Source organism: Galendromus occidentalis, unplaced genomic scaffold, assembly GCF_000255335.2.
Source record: "Galendromus occidentalis unplaced genomic scaffold, Mocc_1.1 scf7180000076421, whole genome shotgun sequence".
NCBI lineage: Eukaryota > Metazoa > Arthropoda > Arachnida > Mesostigmata > Phytoseiidae > Galendromus > Galendromus occidentalis.
Genome location: NW_003804410.1, coordinates 257,589 through 284,582, shown reverse-complemented (window position 1 = coordinate 284,582; position 26,994 = coordinate 257,589). Strand labels below are relative to the sequence as shown.

The following is a 26,994-nucleotide window of genomic DNA, read 5'->3' as shown; positions in this document are numbered from 1 at the left end:
TCCTCACCGTTAGCCCTTGCCAAGACTTCGTGGGGACCGTTGCTCCGAGGCGCCATCTATCGCCAGAAGTTGTTTTGATTCACAGGCGACTTTCTGAGATCTTCTTTCCCCTCAGAAAGACCATCGAATCTCGGAGAGATTGAAGTCTTGCCGCCGGGTCCGGTGAGCAGTAGTAATACAAAGAAAGGTGATATACATCGGAGGGCAGATGCGCTGCAGAGTGATAGGGGGCGAACGATGGCGCCGTCAATCGTTTTAAGGGAACGGTTTTCGCTCGGAAATTTTATTCGATATATTCATCGAGATTTCTTCACCTGCCCTCTACGGGCGACTTGGATTATTTTTTTGTACCCATCCGCATCAACTCGGAATTGTTCCGCGGAAGACCCCGCGCTCGATGCTCGGGGGAATTTTTCGAACTCCCATGGGGTTTCTGAGCTACGAAGAAGCTCATTCACGCTGCTACAAACTCGAAGCCTCGGTCATGTCCGTGGAACTCTCTTCTCTCCACCGTCTCTTCGTGTCGTAGAACATTGTGCTCTTGTGTTTCTTCGTGAGGTATCTTCCGGGTCGCGTGATATCAAGTATTACTCGTTTGGCTTTAGAAAATGCGTTTTTGACCTTCGCGAGGAATCGAATCATGTTCCTTTTGCCTGCTATTATCAAAATGGACTTCTTTTTCCGAAAGTAAGCTATGCCATTGGAACCCTCCGTGCTCGGCTCCGTGCGATCCCTCCGATCGACGCTCATTCCGCTTTCATAGACCATGCTGGAGCTGAAGGATTTTGACTCGGGAGCGAATTTCACTGCTTTGGGTCTCCGCATGGTGTATGTCACTGCCTCGCGGAATTTTCTCAATTTTCAATTCGTCGTCTATTCACATCAGTTCTGATAAGTGGCTAGCGTCTTTCGTGTCTCTCTCCGAGGAAGAGACTCCGTTCCGGTGATCCATCTTATTGGTGGCTTTTCATTAATTCTACGGTAAATTCGAAGCGTCCGTCTCTCTCTGGGCTCAGATGTGGAAGTGGGTTCGACGTCTCCGAATCCCGTCGGAAGCTCGACTCCGTGCCATCGGACTGCCGTGAGCTCCTACAGAGCGCTACGTATGTGTATAGAGTTTCTCGCTCTGCCGGATCGATCTCACATAAGGAATGCGTCCTTGACTTCCCCGAATTCCAGAAGCCCTGTTTGATCTACTAGGGGAGCGAGGATAAATTCTTCCATGCCGGCTCCGCTCGACTTGTACGGTAGAAATTTCTTCAGGCAGCGAGATTGATAGTGAACTTTATTCAAACCAGTAATTTACAAAAAAAAACATTCCGAGGGTTTCCCACATACGCATCCCCCAGAGGTACTATCGATCTCCAAGAGCATTACAACGCTTCATTTTCACGACCTTATCGTCTTTACAGGTTTCTGACAAGTACTTGAATTCAGAAGGACCATTGGATTGGAGATATTTACCGACGTACAGTCTTGCGAAACGATACGAGAAATATTGGGGCGGTGGCATTAGTATCGATCTGCTCCTAAGAACCTGGTATACACTCATCCTGTAAAGAGAGATCCTCAGGTTCAAGGGAATCGATCGGATCATGAGATGGCTTTATACGAACGCGAATCCGGTCGATTCAAGCGTTTGTAAAGCGATCAGACACCTGAGGTCGGCCAGCGATAGGGCTCCGTTTCCACTCGGACTGCACTGCTAGCTCGGGCCGACCCAGGCCGAGCGGTCACATCCGGCAGCTGGGACGAGGGAGACGAAAAGTGCTGCCGACCCCTGGTGTCGATTACGCATGATGACATGATCTAAATACGCTCACTTACTCGCAATGCATTGTCATATGGTCCTTGTTTCCTTGGCACATCTCTTCATCTTGGTATATGTTTCGTTTAGCCAACGGAGCTACCACGCTGGCAGTGATGAAAGCAGCACATTCCTCAGTCCAAACGTCCTCGCAAAAGTGGAGGAATGCCATCGGAATCGCGTGGAATGTCGAAATTCGAGTGAAGTCACGAGGAGGCAGGCCTTTTGTGAGCTCTGCAGATATATCTCTGGCGTTGTCGATACTCGAGATGAGGAACGCGTCGTACGTCAAGGAGCTAGCGTTCAATGATTCCCAGAACGAGCTCAATGACAGCGGCACAGAGGGCAGAACGACGTTGCTCTTTTTCCACTTGATATCAACAATTTCGACCAAGTTTTCCAAGGCTTTTTCCACTTCCGACTTCAGGTTAAGGTAATTTTTTAAAGGGAAAACCGCTAAAGCGCGCTTCCTCATCTGTTCGTAGCCACAGAATCCAGCTTCGAGTGGTTTGTAATCACAAATTACATCGTTTATGAGGCTTATGAGGTCTCTGAAGAACTTCGACTCTCTCAAGATGTAGAGAAACACGGCCTGGAACTTGCGCTTGTGTCTCTCCGCCACCAATCCGATCAGACGAATCATCGTGATCTTTGGCGGAGGGTATGAATCCACCAGAGTGATGATTCTGCTCAACAAATAGAAATCCCGGACGGCCTTGAACAATTTCGGCTCGTCCAAGGTTCCCACATTGAAATCGGAGCAACGGTTCGCTTCCGGCTGTCCTAGGCAATGAGATGTGAAGAACGAATGATCCAGATAGACCTGGGACACGGAGCTGAAGAGTCGGAATGGCCAAGCGGTGTGGAAGTACTTCATGGGAGTTAGCAGCTTCAAGCATGCCTTCCAGCAATGCTTCACTGCGGAGCTAGGGAGTATTTGGTACCGGAGCGCCTGAAGGCAAGCCTGAGACACCGAACTCACTGAACTGTTCTCCAGCTCAATCAGTAAGCCTTCAACTATTATGGCCGACCAGAGCAAACCCACTCTTTTCTGGGTTTCACCTCCATCGGTGGAGGTCATCACAGAGCGACGACTCAAGAGCCTGGCCATGACGGAATCGCCCTGGAAAGATTTCTCACAGTTCTTCGGACTTGCTGTGTCCTTGATCCAACTCTCCGTCTCAGCCGCACAAAAAGTGTCGCCTGGGGGAATATGCTCATATGACTCGGTGCCCGTATGCTCCTAACTCTCTGGGGGAGTGAGCATGGAATGATGTTTATGCGTCTCCAAATAATAGAAAGCCACACATGCATGTGACTTCCGTCATCAATGTTTCCCGAAAACTCACCGTAGCAAGCCTCGCTCATTTTGGGTAGTCTGTCCTTATCGTCGCATGCGCAACGACCTTCCTTCCCAGAGCACATTTTGTCCACACAGTATTTACACGGTTTTTCTTCGAGGAATAATCGTGAAACGTGAAAACCAAGATCACATACCAGGAATAGAGACTCAAGGCTCGGGTTGTGTCAGTTAGTTACCTTTCCGCACACAACTCTGGCCCTCCCATCTGTAATCGGGCCAGCATTGACATTGGAGCGATGTCAAATTACAGCTCATGAAGTCCGGGCACTCGGTGCACTGACGATCGAAGTCTGAAAACGAAAAAACTCCGCCCAATTCTTCGCGGTCTCCCATTCTTCAGTAGAGGGGATGTCGATGATGGACGGCCAAACTCACGCAAACAATCGTCATCGTAGAAAACGAGACCCGGTTTGCAAATGCACATATCTCTGTCACAGATAGACGTGGGAGGGCATTCCCCGTTGTTGACCGTGCAAGCTGGAATTCGCGAACGGAGAGCATTCTTCCGAATCCAAGTCGGAGGAAACATGTCAGCAGCATACGTCTCTACTCATTGACTTATGGAACCAACGTGTCAAGGACTTGAATTCGGTCGGATGGCGCGGGGGAGCAAACAGTCTTGCCAGGATGGTCACGACAAGAATGCTCATGAAGACAGACGAGCCGAATAACGCAAGAATCATCCATCGAGGCGTTCGCGGGCTTGGGGCACCCGCGTTCAACTCCGGGTTCATGAGCACCATGGAGGGCGGTTGGAGAGAAACGCTGGAATTGTCAGCCAATCTGAAGTCAATAGACAACAGCGAATGAGCTCGAGCGAGCGGGGGAATCATGTATTATGAATCATTCATGTCATCATACGTGTCATGGGAGGACCCTCGGTCTCGAGACGAATTATTATATTGATCTCGAGGCGACCGGGTACCAAACTCGCACCCACTTATCGCTATCATCGGCGTCACTGCCTTCATCCTCGTCGGAATCTGCTGAAACTCTTCGAGACCGCATGCCAACTCCGTTTCTGGTGCTGATCCGATCCGCGTGTATGATTACGATTTATGTCCGTTCATTCAATTTTAGTCTGAGTAGTGGTCTACAAGCAGGAGGTCACAAAGCTTCGTTTTCATCGAAAAGTCAACCGATTTCTCGATATTACCGATTCGCCTGAGTAAGTATTCTGAAACCTTGCCAGGAGAAAACGCTCCTGAGGAGCGCTCCGTACATCTCCGTACACTTTCACATCGGGAGTGTGTAGATGAATCAGCTCAAGAGCGACTTCAGGGCTCCGATTCCTCCGATATTTGACTTGCGCCCCGCTTTCTAGTACCCATCGTTTGGCCAGTTGGATGATTCAAGCACGATGCGGGACTGACGCCATAGGGTTCTTTCGGGGCTCAACAGACGAGTCTACGTACTCATCGGCATCGTCCACGACGACTCTACGAAGTACCCGGCAGCGAAGCATACGGAACACTCGCGCAGATCATCATCTCCAGCCTCGCTCTCCTTTCAACTCTCTTTTCTCGGACTGTCCCAATGGAGGAAGATCGCTTCCTCAGATTGAGTGAGCCAAACGGAGGGCCTTTCCCTTCATTTTTCGACGACTGTCGAGTTTCCCGCGTGCAAGTATTCGGTTCCATGTGCGGGATTCGGATTTTGAAACCAAGTTTTACTCGGTAGCCATGGTAACAAGGGGCGGCCACGAGGATTCCCGTTGTCCGACCGTGGTCCAGCGAGCACTAGCCAGCTGCGGAGCGCTCTAGAATACGAGGCACCCGCTGTCATCAGGCTGGAATCACAAGGAGACGGAACCTGAAGCTGAGCCAAGATGGTGAACTCGAAACCAGTGTTCGAAATCGATGGCGGTAATGGACCCGTTCTGGCAAGTTGGCAGAAGTTCAAAGCGCACTACCTGGTTACCACAGGATTGGATCAAATTGTTCACATCTACGATCGTCAAGGAGCTCATCTCGACAACATGGCCCTAGCCGGCTTGTGTTCCGGGCTGGATTGGCACAAGGACGGCGACACCCTCGCGATAATCACGGATCGGTCTCCGTCGATCTACTTGTGGGACTCGAATAGTCAACGAGTGACGCAGGTCGACACCGGAATGAGAGACACCCTGACATTCGTCTCCTGGGGTCAGACCGGAGCGTTCCTCGCTGTCGGAACTTCGAAAGGCAACCTGCTCATTTTCCACTACAGAACTTCTCGGAAGGTCCCGATATTGGGAAAGCACTCGAAGCGAATATCGTGCGGAGCGTGGAGCAAAGAAAACATTCTGGCTCTATCAGGCGATGACTACACCCTGACAGTGAGCAACCAGGAAGGAGATACCCTGTCGCAAACTTCTCTCAAGAACGAGCCGTTCCGACTCAAGTTCGGTAGCAACAACACCTCACAGTCGCAGAACATCGTGTCTTGTGTTTGTGCGAAGAAAACCCTCTACCTTCTCGACATATACGATACGGACAATCCGACGCTCCTCGGCTTCCAAGAGAGATACGGAAACATCGTGGACTACGAGTGGACGCCCGACGCGCTCATCATCCTCGGTTTCACCGAGGGCTTCGTGGTTGTGATATCCGCGATCCAGAAGGAAATCGGTACGGAGCTGTACCAGGTGCGCTCCCATCGAGAGGGTCTCGTAAACTTGACAATCTGTCGGGAACATTCGAAATTGGCCACGGCGAGTGGCAATCAGGTCAAAATATACAGCTCGCACGATCTCGACGAAGTCGAGCAAATTATCACCACGGAGGACCCTGTCGAATGGCTGCAGTGGACCAGCGATGCTCAGCTTCTCGCAGTGGGGACCACGAGTAATATTTCTGTTTATCTCACGAAACTGCCTGTTCTCGGGGACAGTTTCGAGTCTCGATTCGCCATCCTCTCGTCTCTGATGGAAGTCACCTTGGGCGACGTTCTGGAGCCCGCGGCTGAACGCACAATCCACATCGACGTCGAGCCTCTGTACGTGGCTCTGGGTCCCTACCATGTTGCCGTTGGAATTAACAACCGCACGACCCTCTATCCGATAACAGACGAACGAACTCGGGTCACTAAGGAGTTCCTGTCCTCGCTCAAGCGTCTGAAGCTCACAGCCGATTACGCCGTCGGTCTGCAAGACAACAAAATTCAGATTATAGGGATCGACAGCGATGAGGGGAAAATGTTCAACAACGTGACGTGCATTGACGTCACGGAAAACTTCCTGATCTACGGAACCACCCAGGGCGATATAGAGATGTTCTACTTCCAGGATTTCGCCAGCGTCAACCAATTTCGTCACTCGTGCAAAGTTCTCGATCTGTTCGCTCATCCGTCAGGGACGAAAATCGTGATTCTCGATGAGGAGCAGCAGGTTTTCCTCTATACCCCGACCGACGACCACCTGATCCTGATCAAAGAAACGCCGCCATCGATTGACGGCGTTCTATGGGATCAGAGCGTGCTACACGTATTCATAATTTACGACAGCAAACAGTTTTTCCTCTACTCGCACACCCACGAGGAGGTCTTGCTGGCGGATAAGATTAAAATTCCGAGCGGGCTGAAACCCCTTGTGATGCTCAACGGCATCATAACCTGTCAGACGCAGAACGGGAAGAGCACGAATTTCAATAGCCAACCGATAGATCGAACAGTCTCAGGAATAGCTCTCATGAGGAACAACCTGAAGAACGCGCTCAAACTGCGCAAACTCGATGACGCCTACAACATATGCGATAACATGAACAGCCCCGACGATTGGAAACTACTCGCGAACGCCGCCATGGACGATCTCGATATCGGCATGGCGAGCAAGGCTTTCAAGAGGGCGGGTGATCTCGGAATGGCGTGGAGTCTGGAGACGGTGCGGCACGTCGAAGACATTTACGAGCTCGAGGGTTACATGTCGCTGTTCCGAGGGGACTTCGACAGAGCTCAGGACCTTTTCATCAAGTCTTCGAATCCCAAAGCGGCTCTCCAGATGCGGAGGGATCTACTTCATTGGGAGCAAGCATTGCAGCTCGCCAAGCATCTAGCGCCGGAGGAGATGCCGTTCAGAGAGTACGCACAGCAGTTGGAGCTGAGCGGCGATTATCCGAATGCGTTGTCTCATTACGAGAAGGGTCTCGAGAGAGGCGACGAGTTCTGCAAATGGGGAATCGCGCGGACCTCGGTTCGATGCGGTGATTCACGGAAAGGCGTGGAAATGGCGCTGAAAATCGGTGATCGAGGCTTGTTGAAGGAGTGTGCGTCGATTCTTGAGTCCAACAAACAATTTTTAGAAGCGGCGGTGCTCTTCGAAAAATCAAAATACTTCGAAAAAGCCGCTGCGCTCTACGGGAAGGCTAAGAGCTGGGGCAAAGTGGGCGAACTACTTCCTCACGTGACGTCGAACACCGTCATCCTCCAATACGCTAAGTACAAAGAGAGCGAGGGGAGCTACAAAGAGGCTCTGGAAGCCTACGAGAAAGCCAAAGATTTCGATAGCATCATCCGCGTAGAGCTGCGTCACATGAATAATCTGGAGCGCGCGGCGAAACTCGCTCGAGACACCCGATCAGTCCAAGGAGCGAAAATTGTCGCGGAATATTTCCAATCTCAGAACGACATGTCCTCAGCGATCGAGTTCCTCGTATTTTCAAACTGTGCCGAAGAGGCGTTCGCGCTGGCCCAGAAGACCCGCCAAATGGAAATCTATGCCAGTGTTGCCGAGAACGATTACGAGCGCGTAGCTCAGTACTTCGAGGAAGAGAGAGACAATTTGAACGCCGGAAAATATCTTTCCAAGTCAGGCCAATACCACAAAGCGTTCAAGTACTTGATGAAGGCCGCCGCGAACGACAACAACGACGCGATCGAAATCGCCGTCGATACCGTATGCTACGCACAGGACAAGGAACTCGCTACGAAATTGATGAATTTCCTGACAGGAGAAACAGATGGTATCCCCAAAGACCTGCGCTACCTCTGCAGACTCTACATAAACCTCGGTCGGTACACCGATGCTGCGAAGACGGCCGTAGTGATCGCTGAAGAGGAACAGGAGACTGGCAACTATAAATTAGCGCACGACATCTTACTGAGCATGAGCAAACAATTGAACGAAAACGATATCGCAGCCCCCTTGGAATTGGTGAACTCGCTCCAAATGCTGCACAGCTACATCTTGGCGAAAGTTCACGTGAAGCGAGCCGATCACTTGCGGGCAGCGAAATTGCTCATGAGAATATCGGATAATCTCAAGCGGTTTCCCTCGCATGGGGTGAAAATCCTCACATCCACAGTAATAGAATGTCAAAGAGCGGGTCTGAAAGGCGCCGCGTATAAATACGCCTCGATTCTTCTGAGGTCGGAATACCGCGAACAGATAGAACCCAAGTACAAAGACAAGATGGAAGCTCTGGTAAAGGGAGCTTCAATTAGAGAACCGGAAATCGACGATCGGTCACCTTGCGAAAAATGCGGCGAGCTTATATCGAATTATCTTCTGAGCTGCATAGAGTGCAAATCCCCACTCGCGATGTGTATCGCGAGCGGACGTCATCTGACTGGACGAGACGAGTCCCAATGCCCGCACTGTCGGTTTCGCGCATTTACTGAAGAATTGATGTTGATCCTGCACGACCTCGGGATGATTTGCCCTATGTGCGAGGGTGAGCTCAATCTCGACCAAGTGGTGGTCCCGGCCTGCTGAGGCCTTTTCCGAGCGCAGTTGTTAATACCAGGAATGAATTTCGTACGGGGAATATACACGTGTACGTGATCCGCAGCATCCCCCTGGCCTATTCGGAACCATCGCGTTCTCCCCGATTTTCTCTTTATGTAATGACCCGATGCCTTGCAACGCCACTACGTGATATGGAGTAGGAAATAGGACGAGTTTTCTTCAGTTTCTACACAGGTTTATTGGTTCCAGTCTGCGAACTACCATGGGATGAGGGATCTAGCTAGCTGAAGACTGAGGTTATAGGGTCGACGCATATAATAGTAAATCCCATGGTTTTGATATAAATATCTACGCTGCCGTTTCTCCGTTTCGGTTTTATGTACATTGCACAAGCGGCCGACTTCTGCAGGCCCTCTTACCATCTGAACTCGTTTGACACTTGGACTATTTACAAGAGCTCTTTCTCGTCCGCTTTCTCGCTGAGTTTCCGGGACGATCACGACGGAATGATGATGAGTGAGTCGTCTTTCGAAGGAGAAGAGCTTCGAGTAGAGCCTTTTCTCTTGAAAATATTCCACGACGAGGACTTTCGATGGCCCTTGCTGCTCATAATCGAGCCGTTTGGAGACTGCAATCTACTCGAGGAACCGGTGGATGAAACGCCCGACGATACCGAGGCTGTCGGACTCTGCGAAGTGCTCCGTCGGGGCGACGTCAAGGAACCTTCCAGTAACGATCTCTGATGTTCGCACACGATCGGCGTGACGATATTCAGAGTGATTTCATCGCCAGCGTTTCGGACGATTTCTACAACTTCTTCATGCGTCGACCATTTCGTGTCGAGGTCATCGATTCCAACGATCAGATCGCCTTCTTTCACGCCAGACAACTGCAAAAAAAAAGGGTTTTAGCTTTAGTGTTTTCTGGAGCGACACGCGGTCGGGACATGCCGGAGGGGGAGAAGGTCCCTGTGGGGACGGTCGAGTTCCTGTCGAGGAATCGGATAGTTTGGATAAGAATTCGGACCCACCTCGGCCAACGAGCAGGGTTCGACTCCAGCTACGACGGTCGGAGAATCCCCTTTGACGCTGAAACCGAACGTCTCGTTCTTCTCTCGTTTCATATGCGCTTTCCGCATCGAGGTCCACTGCTGACGCGCGCTGAAAACGCTGATTGGACCCAAGTCACGGAAAGGATCTTTCATCTTGTAGGCCGAAAAGTCCGGCGGAGTCAGGGTGAGCTGGTATTTCGTTGACGCTGGAAAATCGAAGCGGAATTGGAACCACGGAATGACGATGGGGAGTCACAGAGATCGGTGCTCTATGGGGAAACCCGTTTCGGTCTATTCAATATCGATTTCGAATTGATAATGCTCGAAGCGAATGCGATACTCACGTTGCAGTTGGGGCGGGTCCAGAACCTGGTTGAAATCGTCCTCTTGTTCTATTTGAGCGTACTTGTCTATGGCCACGTCATGGTCCGACCTCAGTTTCGACTGGAGGTTGTCGACGTGGCGGAGTTGGCGGCACATGCGATGAAGTCGCAGAGCTTCCTCGTGCAGAAGCAGCGATTCGTGCAAGTGGGCCTTGCCGAGTTGAATCCTCTCGTCGGCCGTACGCGGCACCCGGATGTCGATGCACACCGTGTCCTGATCCTGTACGTGCAGATATTCGAGAGTTCGTTTGTGGACATCGTTGAGTTCACCCTTGTGGTCGAGAAGTCCGCAAGCCACGTAGTAATGGGCTACGGCTCTGTAGTGTTCTGCTTTGACTGACAGTAGGCTGATCCAGGAGAATGGCAGGTAGTCTTTGACGGGAGGCTCGGCGATGAGTTTGTGCACATGCGAATAAACCTCGGCCACTTCAGCCGCTTCCTGGCCGATCTCGATGAAATGGAGTAATCCTTTGGGCTCACACAGCACCAATTTCTCGAAGAGACATTCTCGCGCCTGGGCCAGCATGATATTCGAGAGACATTCGAGCGTCGTGAGATTCAAGTCCATCGATGGCGGTTTGCTGAAGTTGTCCCTGATGTAGCAGAACATGCCCGCGGCTCTGAGGAAAGAATCGACGGCCGCGTCGATTCCTGCGTGATTCCTCCGATCTTGTCGGGCTCCGATCTGAGTGTATAGAGCGGAGATGTTGAAGAGTACGGAGGCCTTCTCGAAGGCGACCGTCTTCTGTGTCGAGGGTACCCCGGTTAGTGAATCGAACCATTCGAAATGGATCGCCGAAGACTTCGGATGGAAGAAACGGCGGTCCACGAAGTACAGCAAGTTGTAGTATTCGAACAACAGTTGAACTCCGGCTTGATCTCGACTTGGAGTGCGCGCAGCTTGGCGAACGGCTTGGAATTCTCGGATCGCCTTCTGGTAGGGCTCAGGGTCTTCGCCGTAGTGATCAGCGATGAACTCGGTGAACGCGTTGACGAATTCGATGTCCTTCGTCTCCTTGAGGCCGAGAGGGATCATCGGAACAATCTGCGATTGACTGCAAAAGTTGAAGTGAGTTACTACGAGTATACGTCCGGTAATTCCAGGACGGCGACGGGATGCGACCGTAGCGTTCCCATTCGGCTGAATTTCGTTTTTCTCGGGCACCCTTATATTATCGCTGGGGTTCGTCTATGCTTCGATTCAGCGTGGCCGCGGCACTCACTTTTCGTTTTGGTACATTTGAACGGAACTGTTGAGTTCGGCGAGTTGTTCTTTGAGCAGCTGGAGATTCGAGTTGAGGAAACTCAGCTCTAAGGCGACTGTTTCCTTGAGTTTTTTGTTGTTTGTGGCTCTGGAATGAATAGTGATCGATTAGGAATCTTGCGAAAAATCACAGAACTCCGGGAAACTTCAGACCATCTTCATTAGCTCTACGTCTCTCTCCAATTGATATGGACACGGTGGTGCGGTCTCAAGCGCGAGAGGCAGCGTTTCCGTTCTGCGAGAATCCGCAAACGGAAGCACTCTGAAGTTTTGAGTCAGCGACAACAGCTTCAATTCTGAGCGGAGTTTTCCTTGGGAATTCTATACAAAGACAAAATCGTGCCCACGACAGAAACTGACTCTTCTCGACAACGCAGAGCTACCGATGAATGCCTCACGGACGAACGAACGCTCGTCGCAAGATTTCAAAGTCAAACATCCGTCTGTTACTGAACATTTTTTCCGCCTGCCCGCCAGGCAGCTGACAACACTTCCGAACGACTGACGGAATTTTTGGTCTCCTGAGCTCACAGTGCCGGTTTGCGTGGTTTCGCTCGATTCTGTGAGCGAGAATCGCACCCGAACCGGTGCCGACAGCTCCGCATCGGATTGACTCGTTGATTCGATGATTTACTGTTACGCCGGTGGCGGATGCAGAGCGCCCCGGAACTCGTCGCGGCTCGGCACGCCAACTTTCGCAGCGCTGCGGTCTCGCAGATATGATCACTTCGCGACAGATCTTTCTGCCAAAACTGTCCGATCTGACAAGAACAGATCCGAAACACCAAAACAAACCGAAGCGCTCGTCGGCGTCATCTTCTCCCGTCTCGTAGAAAATCATCCTGTCATCCGATTCAGTTCACTCATCGTACGCTCGCAGTATCGGTTTTCGGCAGATTTTCTCCGCCTGCATTCTCCGCTGCGGGAAAGAAACGGCAACGTCGGATGGTGGAAAAATAACGACTCCCGACGCATCTGGTCAGCTGAAAGGTCGCCTCCGAACGACGGACGATCAGACGAGCGATCGGGCAAAAGCAACGAAATAACTAACAGCACCGCTCCTCTGCACACTGCCGGTTCAAGCTTCGCGTCCCCTGTTAGCGTCAGGTTCATTCATTTCTGAAGGCCGAGCAACGCGTCCGACGAAAACCCCGACTCGTCCTACACTCCGTCGTGAACATACTTCGCGGCTGCCCACGGTGAAGCGGTGGTCTGTACAGATTCCGTTAACGCGGTCTACTCGAGCAAACATCGATGGACGGAGACTTCCGACGTTGCCGTAAGCCGATCTCCACGTCTCGCTCAAAATTCCTGGCGGGTTGATGGCGCGTAATTACGCACAGCTTCGTCGAGCTCGAGATTCTGAATTTCCCCGGACCGTCGAGACCGGCGATTCCTATTACGCGAAGCTTTCGAATCTTCTTTCTGTCTGGGCTTCTGCGACATATCCGCAAAAAGACTGATTCGCATAAGTCGACTGACTCCAAGGGAGAATCCTGGATTGCTTCGGTAATCGTCGTCCTTATTTTACTCATTCCATGCATAATGAAAGCGAATGACCAAGCGCTCACTAGCCGGAACAGTGCCCGCAGACTAGGGCATAAGGAGTGTGGGCTGACTGAGTGAGACGTTTATGACGGACGTAAATTCACAGAAACGCTTCCAGAAATGAATGAAAGAACGAATGCGCTTGAGCACGCCCAAACTAAGCGTAAAACACGTACATTGATGGATCGCTTGCCGCACGTCCGGACAAAGCGTCCGTACGAGCTTCGGCGCTCGGCTCAACGACCCGTTTTAAGCGGCGTGATATGGTCGATGTTGTTGTTGCGGTCATTCTCAAAGTTTATGTAACACTCATCAGTCAGTTCATTCGACTTACTTGTAGAGTTTTTCAGCGCCGTCACGAATGTGAATCTGCTTCGTGATCTCATTGTTGAGTTTGGATCTTCGGAACTGCATCTTCCCGCGACAGGTGGCTGCTCGCGGATCGGAACCCTGGGAAAGGAAACAAGGAATTCTTGTTAGAAATCATATCGGATCCGATGTTTGACGTCGAGTACTCGCGACGTTTGTCGATCGGGGAGAGAGACGAGGAAAAATGGCGGTTCAAACGGAAGTTCCAAGAAAGCGACTCGGTCTTGAACCCTCGGAAAAGAATTATCAAGCCAGCGTAAACAGACGCGATACGTGCAGTGATAACATGGGAGCAAACACAGTCTTTTTTTATGCGTAAAAGCGAGCGGAGGCAACTGGTGCTCCGACTAACTAGGCGTTAAATGAGCTTAAGCCGTCCAAGCCGCAGACGAGGAAGGCTTGTCGGATTCGGTGAGCGCTCACTGCTTTTGAGCATTTTCCAACAAAAACTCCAATTATTATCATTGAAGGGTGGGGGTACTGTAAGAAGCTGAAATCGATGTCATGTCATGTTCTTCATCAGAGTGGTTTCAGTGATTTTCTCTCTCTCGGCGAACGGTTCCGACCGCAAAGAAAAACATCGGGACTTGGTATTCAAGGATTGGCTCATTTTGACGCTGGAAAAAAATTGTCATGCGTCAACGACGGGAACAAAACCGAAGCCGGAAAATTCGCAGGAATATCAAGGGATCCGAGCAGAAACATCCACGGAATCATCGCCAGGATCAGCCCGTACGCCGTTCCGAGCGTCAGCTATCGATCGCGGCTGCCGCGTAAAATGACGACCGGCGTTATTTTGCCGCGACTTCCGGAAGGAATTCTCGCAACCCAATCAACGAAAGCCGGCACTGTTGCAATTGGCTTCCATCTGCTCCGAATAGTGTATGAAGTATCTGTTAAGCAAGGAGGTTTGCAGGGGCTTTGAGCAGGTCGATAGGTGACGACTTTCAACTCGTCGCGTGTTGATAGCTTTAAACGATACGTAGCTATTTAAAAAGCTGGGGCTTGAGCGGGAACCATGTCGCCAAAAATTCATTTCGGTAGTTCGGGGTGCCACAGGGCCTCTGCCGAGCCGTAAATCTCAGTGAGCGAACAATCAGCCGGTCGAGAGGGCGGTCGGTAGCGCAGACCATGAGCTAGACGGCAGTCAGGTGAACTTTCACGTAGACCAGTCGAGCCGGGTCCAGTTCAGGTGAGGAGATCAGACGACCGAGCGAACGAGCGAGCAGACGACCGAGCGATCCAGTCTCGACGACATCGAAATTCATCTATCGTGCGAAATACGATAAAGAATGTCTCACTGTCGCCCCACTCGGCGAGATCGTCCTTGGGGTCCTCGTTGTTTGAGGCGAGCGGTCAGCCCCAGAAGCGAGCGGCGGTTTTCATTGTGTCAGCTTCTTTCGTCTAGCGAGGAGCTCGCACAGAGGGGGGGGGGGCGCAAGAAAAGAGACGAAAATCTAAAACGGTATTCTCAAACGAATCAACAATGTCGGTGACACTGTCTGAGGTTTTCTCTGACGATCGCGTTGTGTTTTCCGTGAGCTCGCCGTTCGCGTTGTCGATAAGCAAACCGAGTTCCCGCTCTCTCGCTAGCAAACTTCTCTGGGACGATCGGAACGACTGCGGAAACTTGTGAAACTGAGAGGAAACTGGTGGGTGAATATCTGTGCTCGGGATTTCACTTTCGCGTTTCCTGCTCACTGAGTGGATATCCTGCGAACTTTGTTGATTTCGAAAGCCGAGCCTTTGTCAACTGGTCTGAGTGCTCTGTCCACGCGAATTTGCGCGAGCCACCGACCGGGTCACGCAAACACAGACGACGCCACGACACGCGAGCGTCACATGATATTCCGGGGGAAGACCACGAAGCTCTTGATCACTTGATTCCAAATCCGATGTCCGAGACTCGCTACTTGAGACCGAACATCTCCATAGCGGAATGGTTCGGTGGCGCGTAGTACCTCGGAGCACTTCCGGAAATTGAAACCGCGGCTCGATGCGATATCGGGACGAATCTCGCGGACACCTCTCTGTTATGCTTTGGGCTCTTCTTCGAGCTTTTGCGCTCAACTCGATCATTCGCTCACCGGAGCTATCCGCTTGTTGAGGACAGACGAACCACGATCCCTCGAACATTTGCGTCAGCTGTTTCCCGCACGGATCCGACCGCGAAAATCGGCTCGGACGCCGATCTAGATAGCACAGAGATTTCATAATACATGTGGTTACCTTAAAGTGAAAAACGAAAGGTGTTTCGTTGAAATTTTCCGGGGCGATTCCTGTTCCCAGATGCTCCATGCCGAACACCCAATCCTCGCCCGGCATGATGACGTCTTCAGGCTTCGAGCTCGCGCGAAATGCGAATACGAGCGACTTTTTTCACCGCAGAGTGAAAGAGATCCAGTTAGCGCTCGATCGATAGCGAGTCAGCAGGCCCGCCCGCCGGCCCGTTCGACTGTCGGCGTCGAGCCGATCGACCGGCTGACTGAGTGCCTGGCTGATAGATGAACAAGACCGGGGGATATCCGCGCAGAGGGCTGAGTTTCGATCTGTGATACGGATCGGGCGAGCAAGGGAGCGGTCGGAGGTATGTCAACTATGCTCTCGGGATCGGCGCGCCATGTCACCTGTGTGTGTCGTCACACAGTCGTCGAAGACGAAGAAGTTTGCGAGGTTCACTGAGCTCCAGCGCCGAAGTTTGCTGAGGTGCGCAGTCGAGAGCTATCAAAGCCCCGCGACACTAAGTCCCACGGGTGATCGGAGGGCACGGAGGAATAGAACTTGACTCCAGCTGGATTCCGAAGGTGTTAAAGGTGCGTCTTCAGAGCAAATATTTGGAGTTCGAAGTCGAGCTCCAAATATTTCAGATTTCAGCTCTTGTCGGGTTTCGGTCGATGATGAGCCGATCTAATCCGATGGGCGGAACACACAAAATTCACGAAAATCTAGAATTCTAGAATTCGGAGCAGCGTCGGTGTAGTCCGCTTGCCTGCGCTCACGACACTGGGCCGGTGGTCACTACCGTCGGCGGCGAACTGGTGCACTACTCAGGTTTTAGTGGATCACCGCGGCCACGGAACACTTAGAGGCATTGTTGCATCTTGCCATAGTCATCATCAGCGCCGTCGACGCCGCCGGTGCCACCATTTAATGACGACAAGTGAGGGGCGCGCCATTTAAATTCGGTTGGATCAAGCGACGCTCATCGCCGTCGTCGTAGACGTCGTTGTTTATCCGTGCGTCCGTCCGTTTGTTCTTCCAAGTCCGAGTGTCTGAAGCTTGGCGACATTAACACCACGCCTGGAGGAAGTATGCGCTACAACGACTACCGGCTCGGGTCACCGCCTAATTGGGATCCGAACGGACTGTGCCGGGGGCTTTTAGGTTTTGCGCCGAATCCGACCGGAATAATCGAGAAGGAGAAACGAAGAATCGATTCTTCTGTCCGGTCACTGTCATAGCCTCTCATAATGAGTCATCCAGCGGATTGGTCGATCGGTCGCTCGCTCGGGAAGCCGGCCGGCCGGCTTTCGGATTGTGCGCATACGGTGCTAAAGTGTGACAGCACCAATACGACGCGTACATTGTGGGCTAGTTCCAGCGGCTCGTCTGTAGGAGTTCGTTCGACTCGCTGCTTATTTCTAACTGTATTTTTTTCTGACCGATCTGTTCCAGAATCAGATTCTTGAGATATGCCGTCGCGTCCACCGCCCAGTGCGTTGATCGCCCGCCGTGTAGGAGGAGCAGTCGCCGCGCTGGAAACGATTCTTCACGCGCAAATCCAATACGTTCTGTTTGCAGCAGACACCGATGGCCGTTCCGTCTGCCGATCCGGATCCAACTTCTTCTTCTCCAGCCGAGGAGATCCGAGTCGGCGACGGAATGACCGCAGTAAGGCAAATGAGCAAAAGAAAATTGGCTTTCCGTCATCCGAATCCCCTTCACTTTCGGGGCGCGTTCGTCATATATTTCGGTTCCTTGCTCGCGCTCGTCTTCAATGGCCTCAGCATTGAACATCCGCTTCAGCAAGAGCAGTCTTTTGCGGAAATCTTTCTGTCTGTCTGTTCGAGTTCACACACAGTCACCAGACGCCAGTGTGTTCGACCGAGCCGTCAAGTGTCAATCGGAATCATCGCAAAAGCCAAACGGGTCCCACGTGTAGTCGAACTCATGTTTCACCTCGTACGACGGCAGCGCTAACCGCTGCAGGTGCTTTTGTTACGCAAATTCCTTCCGATTCCATCCATTGGGTTTCAGTTCGCTCATCGTCGTCAGGTGACTGGCTCGATTGCGAGAAGCCGTTCACAGGGAACTTGACAGCCCTCTTCCCAAGTTCCACTGAATTCTCGCTGGCGTCGATAATTCCGTTTCCTAATGGCTGTCGGTGGCTTTATTCCTTTCCCGGACTCTTGAGATAGTTTTTCAAGCGACCCTCGAGCGAGTACTGAGTGACCGCCTGTTTGGACGCTCGACTCTTTGGACGGACGGACAGGCGGACGCTTGGATTGACCGAGCGGGCGAACGACGAACCGCCGAGCCACCTGATCGCTTATTGAATTCGGCATCTTCAAACCTTTGGGCCGGGAAACTAATCAGGTCAGAGTTTTTCTTGGACTTCTACTCCGACCCCGAGCGCACAACTGGTGCGAGCTGGAAAATATCCCGAATGTGAAAGTTCCCACAACAAGTGAAACTCGAAACCGTCGGCAGCTCGAAGATTCTTTAATCGGACGAAAGATATTCTCAAGGCAAACAACAACGAGCCGGAAAGCTGATTGAAATCACACCGATTGGAAGACGCTGCGGTAGCGTCTTTGCGTCGAGCGTCGACCGACAGAGAAAAGTTGTTAGGAGCTTTTGTTAAGTTTTTCTGAAGCATTCATCATCACGAACATATTTAGCTAACGACTCGGCATGCGCCCTTCAACGGAGCGTCTTTTCAATAATCAGCGAAGCGAGCGCGCCGCAAGGCTTGCTCATTTGATGTGACGACGATCTTTCCAGATAAATCCACCAGCCACCCACGAAAGGCGACTAACCGATAACACGGTCCGAGACTGAGCCGCGAAAACGAACCAAGATCGCGTAATGACTGAAAACGTTCCACGTCTATTTTTCACCCTGGTGTTCCCTTCCTCCCGCTGTTAACCAACACATATTGATCAGCGACATCAGGGACGACGGCGCGGCGGCCGAGAGATGGAAGAACGCTTCGGCGAGATGGCAAGCGTCGAAAAATGGCAAACGAACAAGGGACGACCAAGGAAACTAGTCAAACGATTCGTCAGCGAACCATCGTGGTCTACGTGATGCCCTTGCGCCCGCTCGAGTCGGAACATTTCCCGAATATTGCGTTAAACACGACGCTTTCAAAACTATCATTTCGCTGGCAACGGAGCGCCGCCGGATGAAAAAACAGCATCGGCAGCGGTATTCGTTGCTTCTTCGTTTGCCACGAATCCTGCCAGGCGGCGGTTTCGGCGGCGGCCAGTCGGCCGTATAGGAATTGCGCCGTACGTACTTTTGAAAGAAAGATCTGTACCATCAAACTGTCGACAGCAATTCATGCTTTTTCCCATCTCGAGACACCCACAGACGAATGTGAATCGAACGGCTGTCCGGCGGCGTCCCGTCACATGATGTGTAAACATGCTTAAGGAGACAAGCTCTGATCGCGCTTGGACGGTAATCACGCACACCCCACGATTTCCATTTGCCGCTGGATGACTCCGCCGGAATCTGTTTGAGCCCCGATGCAGCCGCAGCACGGGGAAACCTGTTTCTCTTCTCTTTGTACGGAGACGGGAATCGTGATGATCGGATTTTTCTTTTCAACAAAAGTAAAAGCAGAGTTCGACCTTGCCTGCAGGCGAAGGTGCGCGAGAGCCACCGGCGAGCACTGGATGTCTGGAGAATATAAGGGTCGTCCCCCCGAATTCTCTACGAAACTTTCGGAGAGCTGTCCGGCACGATGAGACTCTCACGACGGAGGGACGGCCAACCGTCGATCGACAGCGCCAACGATCATCGAGTCGTTTTTGTTGCCGACGCGGAATCGAGCACCGGAGCTGGAAGTTACCGCGGACAGCTATGGTTATGTCCATTGCGGACACTTTCCGAGAATCCCATCGTCCACCGGAAAGTGGTCATCGAGGAGTCGGCTGGCGCAAAGGAACTCTTTCGCGGGGGATTTTTCGGCGTGACGGGGTTGTTGAACCGCCACGTTTTGCCCTGAACTCATGTTTTCAGATTCGCCGAGTGAATCGCTTTCATGAAGAGACACAGACAGACATACATAGTGTTTCAGTGACAGACAAAGGCCGACCGGGCAAAAGTCGTTAGACGAAAGAGAGAGAAGAGACATTTCCAGAAAATTTCTGAACGACCGAACGAAGAAGAGAAACTCGCTGTCAGCCGGGCGGGAGCCGATGCTCTCGCAAATCCTGCAGTCGGTTCGGCTCGCCTCCAGAGATTGATATATTACGGTAGGTCGAAGGACGGCGCAAAAGCAGGAGGAATCAGGGAGAGAGTCGGTGTAAGCGACGAAAAAAAAGAGTAGGCAACAGCCCCCTGTCGGCAAGCGTCGAGAGTTCGAAAACATAGAATAATGTCTAAGACGACGGAAACGTTGCTGAGTGACGGAGAACACGATCGAGACGAGAATCGCCATCGAATAAATTGTTCAGATGTCGCTCGACGAACAAGAATAAAAATATATGTACACGGACGGACGGATGGCAGCTCGAGACGAACAAAAAAAAAGCTTGAATCCAATCCCTTCGTCTGCTCGCCCAATCGCTTTTTCCGATCCAGAGGAATAAATCTTCGGAGGATGTCTTCGAGCCAATTTCGACTTCCCCTGAACGTCTAGGACCGTGAGCGGTCTCTTCGCCGGCTTTTGCGTTTTAGCTAATGGGGGTCGCAATAAAAGGGCAACAAATTTCAAAATGCGAAGAAGCCTTCTACGTACTAAATAGACGGTGAATGACGGGAGGCTGAACCGAGAGCGGAAAATACCAGGCTCGATGCGGTAGGACCGAGGGATTGAACCATCGAAAGCGTAGATATTTCCTCTCCAAAATTATTTCTCTCAGAACGAGAGTTGATCTGGCATTAACCGTTGGTGAACGGAACAGGTGATTGGAACTGCGGGACATCGAAATCTGCATGGCTAAGTAGCACAAACACCGGACGACGCTCAGACCGTGTATACCTGACAACCGGACCGGCAGGTCGAGGCTCGATGTGTGCGTGTTCCAGCAACGTGTGGAGACAGAGCGACAAAGAAGGATGAAAGAGAAAACGAATGAAAGATAGGCAGCTTGCTGGCTCTCGAGTGTGGGAACCGCGTTCACTTGAGCAACGGCACCTGTGGCTAAGTCTCAGATGCGAACAGATGCGTAGACGACGTAGTTAACGTAGAACGCCATCGTTCGAGCACCCCCAACGCGCAAGAAGAAAACGTACTTGAAGAAAAAAATCAGGTGCGGTTCTCGGTTTGTACTTAAAGAAAAGAGCTCAAGACGCTTCGCATGTTCCAATGCGAGTCTCGTGGATTGCCCCCATAACCGATCCGAATCCACCGCCGCCGCACGACCTGTGGCTCGCATAGCTCAGGCTATAAACGGGTCGTCAAGAAAGAGCAGAAAGAAAAACACCACGCTCAGGGTGGGGCTGGCGATCATGTAAATTCTGGAGCCGAAACGAATCCCCACGCCAGCCCAGATCTCGAACGCCGGGTGTCAGGCAGGGCAAACGCTCAGAAGCAAACAGAGTGAAATGAAAATTAGCTCTTCGAGATAGCGAGGCGCGCACAAGGGGACGAGGAAAACAAGATGAAGCCTGAAAGCGGGTTCACATAAGGTTTTTTTCCGCCGTGGTCTTTGTCGCGCTTTTCTGTGGGATATTCCGTGAAGTCGACGTGACGGCAGAGCTTTCGTGAAATCAGCTCGAAGCTGTGATGAAGCGCGGGACAATGACGCAACAAGGAACTTTTCGCTCGTCGTGCTTGGTTGCTTGCGAACTCGTCGCCAGAAACGTACTCTCGCTCATTCCACGTTTCGTCTCCGAAACAGAGAAAGCCGATTCGGGAGGTGGCGCTCGACTTCACTCCGAGTCCCAGCAGCGGAACGGCCGCCAGTGAAGCCGATGGACCGCCGCTCCTGGTTCTTATTCTCGGACGAAAGAGGCAAATTTGCCCCAGCGGCTACCGTTTGGATATCGTGGTCCGTCGGTCCATCCAACTGACGATTTTTCGGTCGCTCTGCAGTCCGCTCGGGTCATCGTGAGGGGACCGGACAAGTCGCCGAAGTCATCGCTGAAGTCACGGACGCAGATCACGAAGTTTCTTCTTCTGCAGAAGAGGCCAGACAATCAGGGGGTACCTCAGAAGACGACGACGACGAAAACGAGATTGATACTAGGTGCACGCCGCTATCTCAGCAGTTCTTCTGACTAAGCTCGTCATAGTCTTTGTCATGCCGCGTTTATTAAAATTTACTGACGGACATTAACAATGCATGAGATCGCCGCTCGAGGGGCAACGGTCCCACGGTCCAACATCCAAGTGGAGGGTTGAAGTTCTTCCTTCCCGTGCTTTCCGTTAACCGTAATCGGTACCCCTCCCTTCGAGAGACGTAGCCTTTCGAGCTCTTGCATTATTTGCGCCACCTGATGGCGAACCGAATGGAGGGTTGTTTTTTGTGGGCGTCGATCCCTGAATTTCTTTTTTTGCCCTGCGAGAACTCCAACAACACGGCCCGCAGCTTGGATTCCCACAAGCAACAACAGCTCGCCGAACAGGACGATGAGCCGCGAATTGAAGACATATTCCGGGGGCAGGATACGCTCAAATCACTGCGACGACAGGATGATTGCGGCTTGAGCAATAATAAAACCAATGATATCGAGCAATGCCCACTTCCGCAGCAAATGGTGTCCGCAAAAATGTGTCCGCTTGCTCCGGCATTAAACGAAAGGTAGAAGCGAGCCAAATCCGAACCGAATCAGACCAGAGAATCCATCGGGGGAAAAGGCGACATCAGATGTTGCCCATGACGATGATTGGGATCGAAGGATCCCAAATTGTCAATATGAACAGCGGTATGTTCGCTTCTATCGGAAGCGAATGTCAGAAACGCTCGAGTCGAATTGTTACTTACTTTGGAAGACAGATACCCAGATACATGGCCAGCAATTACAGACGTCGAACGACTCCGCGGAATTACTCAAGTAGTACACAATGAGCGATAAGTACTCAGTCACTCAGTCGCCTGAAGACGCTTCCTCAATAGCGACGATTGGCGACTGTGGCGAATTGCTTTCCACTTTCGCTCAGCAACGGATGATTTCGTCGGCATCGTACGGAGCCGGAGTTCGGAAAATCCTTCAAATGAGCTTTCCTGCCGAAGAGCCTCATCGGCCTTTATCAATGAGGTATCTCGGAATCTGATTTTCTGTCGAGCTGAGAAAGCAAAAAGCACTACGCGTTGCCCATTTCGAGCCCAGGAATAAGCATCATGGAGGCAAGGTCACGAGGAAGGGAGCGAGCCAGCCGGCCACCGAGCGACTGGACAGCGACACGTCATGAGAACACAATGTCGTATTCGACGCCAGAATTACGAGGGACAGACGACTCATCATACTGGCAGGAGATGACTCTGCGATGATGATTACGAATTTCCACAGAGGGGAATTCCACCGACGAGCTCGACTCGAGCGATCGATATTCTTCCATCGGACAAAAGTTCCTCCAGCAGGCTCTGCAACTCAGAGCTGAATTCGCGGGAAAGTCTCGGACACCGGAATCCGCCCCTGACTTCCAGGCGGCTGAATCTGCGAGAGAATCTGGTCGAATGCACCGTAATCTCAATCCGAACGACTCTCGGTCGCAGAGGACGACTGGAGCTCGGTTCGAGGTGACTTGCAGTCGGCAGGGCACGGAACCAGAGACACGAGAGACAGAAAAAACCGCAACCCGGACAACTGCTGAGCGTAGTGGCGATAAAATCTTCTTGAGCAAGTTGTTTTTCTTTTAGTTCAGACATCGCGGCCCCGTACCAAGAAAGAGAAAGCTATCAGATGCCTACAAATATTTTGATGAGCTACAACGACGGCGGGTAGGGAGAAATCGTTCGCGGACGTCATCCCAACTATGCCCACAACGAAAGAGTCCATGCGATCCGAACGCGTCGTCGTCAGTCTACAGTCTATGCAGACAAGGATCTGGCCCAAATGAGCGCACGTGTACGTAAGGGTCAGAGGCAAGTTCAAAAATAGCTTGGGATCGTGTTCGCGCGCGAACCGGAGGGGCCGATCTTCGAGTTTTAGTGCGCCCATACCCACTACTACAGCTCCTCGAGTCGTTTCAGAGAAAGCGCGCGAAAATGATTTGAAGGGTGAAGGGCCGGCTGTTGGTCTTTTTTTTTTTCTCTTTTTCGTGATGGACTTTGAGGGATGCCGAGCGACGCGACGCAAGCTCTTCGACGAGGGTTTCAATATTGTCAGACAGCGGAGGAGATCGAACGAAAAAGCGGGCGAGCTGTCGCAAATTCGTCATCGTCTCATCCGAGAAATCGAATGGGCGCAAAGTGCGGAGCTCCCTATGAATAGTATTTCGTTATTGAAAGGTGAACACTTTCTTTTCTTCCAGGCGTTCCGAGTCGAGAGTGTGTATTCAATTTTTTTGGGTTATAGGATTCCGCACCAATGGTTCCGACGGCGCGCGGGCGGGCGGAAGGGCAAACAGGCAGGCAAGCAGGCAGGCGGCTGTCGTCGTTGTTGTCGACCGTGGTTTGGGTTGTGGTAGAATCTGGCGACAAGTGGCCGCGAGGCGAAACGATGGTTCCGATTTCTTCATCATCTTCTTCTTAGCGCACAGTCCAAACGGACGGCAGCGAGCTACTTGCTCCCCTGGTCGGACACAAATGCGGCCGCTGTCATCATCGCTGTCTGAATCCGCTTTCCGATCGACAAAAGCACTCGAGACGAACTCTTTGAAGGCGCGTCGATCATCTATTGTGTGATGACTTTCGCTGGCCGCAGTGAATTTACCCTCGTACGGGAACGCTGGTTCGGCTACCAGAAAGAGGGAGAGTACTCGAAGAAAAAAGAAAGCTATTGAAGTCATCCAAGGGACGAGCTGTTTTATTTAAGCGCCCACCAAAGAGGCTATTCGAGTATCTAGATGCGGTTTGCTGCTCCCGCTGCGTAGCCTTCTTTTTCAGCGACTGACCAAACGAGCGAACAAACGGTCGACCAAAAACGTGTCGCTCACTCGGAGTCCGAAACGCGACTCAGCCCAGCGTCGAGTTGTTCGAGGAACCCAACGATCTCCCGCGCCCCGATTCGGCGAGTGAGAGAGCGAGTTCCGATGGGTGAGCTCGGAGCGGCAGACGTGGCAGACAACTTGAAACCGAAGACGTAGTCTGCTCCGATCTCGACAGGTCGACTTCGCTTCCCTGCTTCAGGCATGCTGCGGCTTTAGCCGGTTCTCCCGCTGCGAAGTCGGATCTGGCACCTTGGAGGCGCGTGTCTCGAGATCTCGGCATTCTGCTGGCAATCTCCCGTCTTCATCTTGATACGCTTGCCCCGGAGGTTGTCATTGTGGCTGATTTGCCAGTAGCTTGGCAGGCACATGCGCCGGAGCTGAATGCTGTCGGAGCGGAACGTCATCCGACATCAATTAGTCGGAACATCGTCAATCTAAAGCTTCGACCGCTTGCCCGCCGGCAAAGCATCGCTTTCTCCTCCTCCTCAACAGATATCTAAATCTATTTCATTTTGGTAACGTCGAAAAGGGCCCCTAATGTTACCTTACCAAAGTTCGCATCGCCGCCGCCGTCGTCATCGTGCGACTTCGGAGACTCAGAAGAAAGGAAAAAAGAATCACTGTTGTGAGAGTACGCGATGCACTGCGTCACTCCGGGCGGACCACCAGGCAAGACGTCTCCTCACAAAACCTACGATTCCAAGGCGTACCTGTCGAACAGGCTCGAGCACCCTCAACATGTCAGCAATCTCCCTGTTTCTCTTCGTATCGCGTGTTATCCAGAACGATCCCGTTAGTTCCGTCTCGTCGCTTCCAAGACAGACGATACCTCATGGTTTCTCGATTCTCCGATCTGTACGAATGTTTGCATACGTGAATCGTGTGAAGCAGCACGATATCCCTATCCGTCCCATTATGCGTATCCACTGACTGACTGGCCGGCTAGCTGTCTGTCTGACTGAGCGAGCTCGCGATCTACGACAGATCGAAGCGTACGAGAAGATTCCAGCGGAAGAAACTGTTCGCGATGCTGTTCGCATGGGACATGACGTTGATCATGATCAAAAATATCTATTTATCTATCTATCTGTTCGTTCAGTACGCCGGAGCTCGGTGATACAGCGGGGTTTGGAAGCGAGAACGCTCGTTTGCCGTTGAATTCAACTGATTACTGGCGCCACGTTGCCGCCGCACCGAGCGAACGGAAGATGCAGCCTTTATATCGGACCAAGTTGCCGGTCGAATCATAGCGCAAAATTATGATAGGTACCTTCGTCAGCGTAGAATTCAACGTGGCGGATTCCCCACGTCTACGACTGCCTCAGAATATCCTAACAGGAGATTGTCGGAACGGCCAAGCTCTTACGCTTGTCAGATTGTCAACTTTGCGGTTGCCCTCCATCTTCTCCGAGTCTTCCGGGGGATTCCCAGAGAGCCTGAGGTTCGAAACAAGATGAGGTATCAGTAAAATAGGTAAATTGAAGCACCTAGGATTAGGCGGGATCGTTGAAATAATTGGAGCTGACTCCGGCTGAATCGGGCTGAATATTGTTTGGTCATTTCGGTCGGAGATGCGAGGGAGAGCCACAATGAATAGCGCTGGTGGGAATCCTCTGTTTCGGTCACGCTATTGGGTATCGAACGCGTTGGCTCCGGCGCCGAGCTTACCTCCGTCAAAGTCGAAAACGGAACCAGACCTCCGTCAAAGCGCATTTGTTCATGCAAAATCAACTTGACGTTCTGTTCGTCATTCGTCACCGACGACGACAATGGCAGTGTCAAGCTGCCTAATGTGATGCATTTGGTGCCGAAGTCGGTACTCGTGAAGCACTAGGCTAAAACGCGTCTGCTAACCTTAATCCCGTTGTTTGTGTCAGGGCCGAACGAGTGGCAGCCTGTTTGCTCGCTCGCTAGCTAGCCGGATGACATGGGTCGTGTCGCACGCATAGTCGGAGGCAGTGCCGAAATTCACTGTGTTCGCAAGTCTCCCATGAAGTCTACACCCACCAGTCAAACACGGGAATCGTTTCGATGTCACAACGCTGGGCAAAATAATAAAGGAAAACATTGAGTGAAAAAACGAATAAAGCCGCTCCTCGAGTCACTCCCAAAGGCCGAAGCTCTTAGGCAGAACCAGCAGGTCCGGAGCAGCAGTTCCCCGCTGCCTCAACCCCAAACCTTGGCGGAGCAGGTGGTACCTGATCGCGGTGTATGCCCCGAGCAGGTTGTGCACAGCGACAATCGCTGTCTGGTATTTCCGCTTTTGTGCTCGGCTTCA

At 51.9% G+C, this 26,994-nt stretch overlaps 2 protein-coding genes across 2 annotated transcripts in view; one reads left to right on the top strand and one right to left on the bottom strand.

Annotated features, from left to right (window-relative positions):
* The first annotated feature begins 4,998 nt into the window (after window positions 1–4,998).
* Window positions 4,999–8,859, top strand: Oseg6 (intraflagellar transport protein Oseg6). The gene has a single exon (XM_003739162.1). It carries the CDS (start codon window positions 4,999–5,001, stop codon window positions 8,857–8,859), a length of 3,861 nt encoding a protein of 1,286 aa, XP_003739210.1.
* A 192-nt stretch (window positions 8,860–9,051) lies between these two features.
* The window catches only part of Rhp (GTP-Rho-binding protein rhophilin), a 43,603-nt gene continuing 25,660 nt past the window's right edge, over window positions 9,052–26,994 (bottom strand). The window contains exons 2-6 of the mRNA XM_003739140.2: window positions 13,413–13,528; window positions 11,490–11,618; window positions 10,228–11,321; window positions 9,863–10,089; window positions 9,052–9,721 (exon numbers count right to left, since the gene is read on the bottom strand). Coding sequence (XP_003739188.1) covers window positions 9,329–9,721; window positions 9,863–10,089; window positions 10,228–11,321; window positions 11,490–11,618; window positions 13,413–13,528 — 1,959 coding nt within the window. The 3' untranslated portion in view covers window positions 9,052–9,328. The remainder of the gene's footprint in view (window positions 9,722–9,862; window positions 10,090–10,227; window positions 11,322–11,489; window positions 11,619–13,412; window positions 13,529–26,994) is intronic.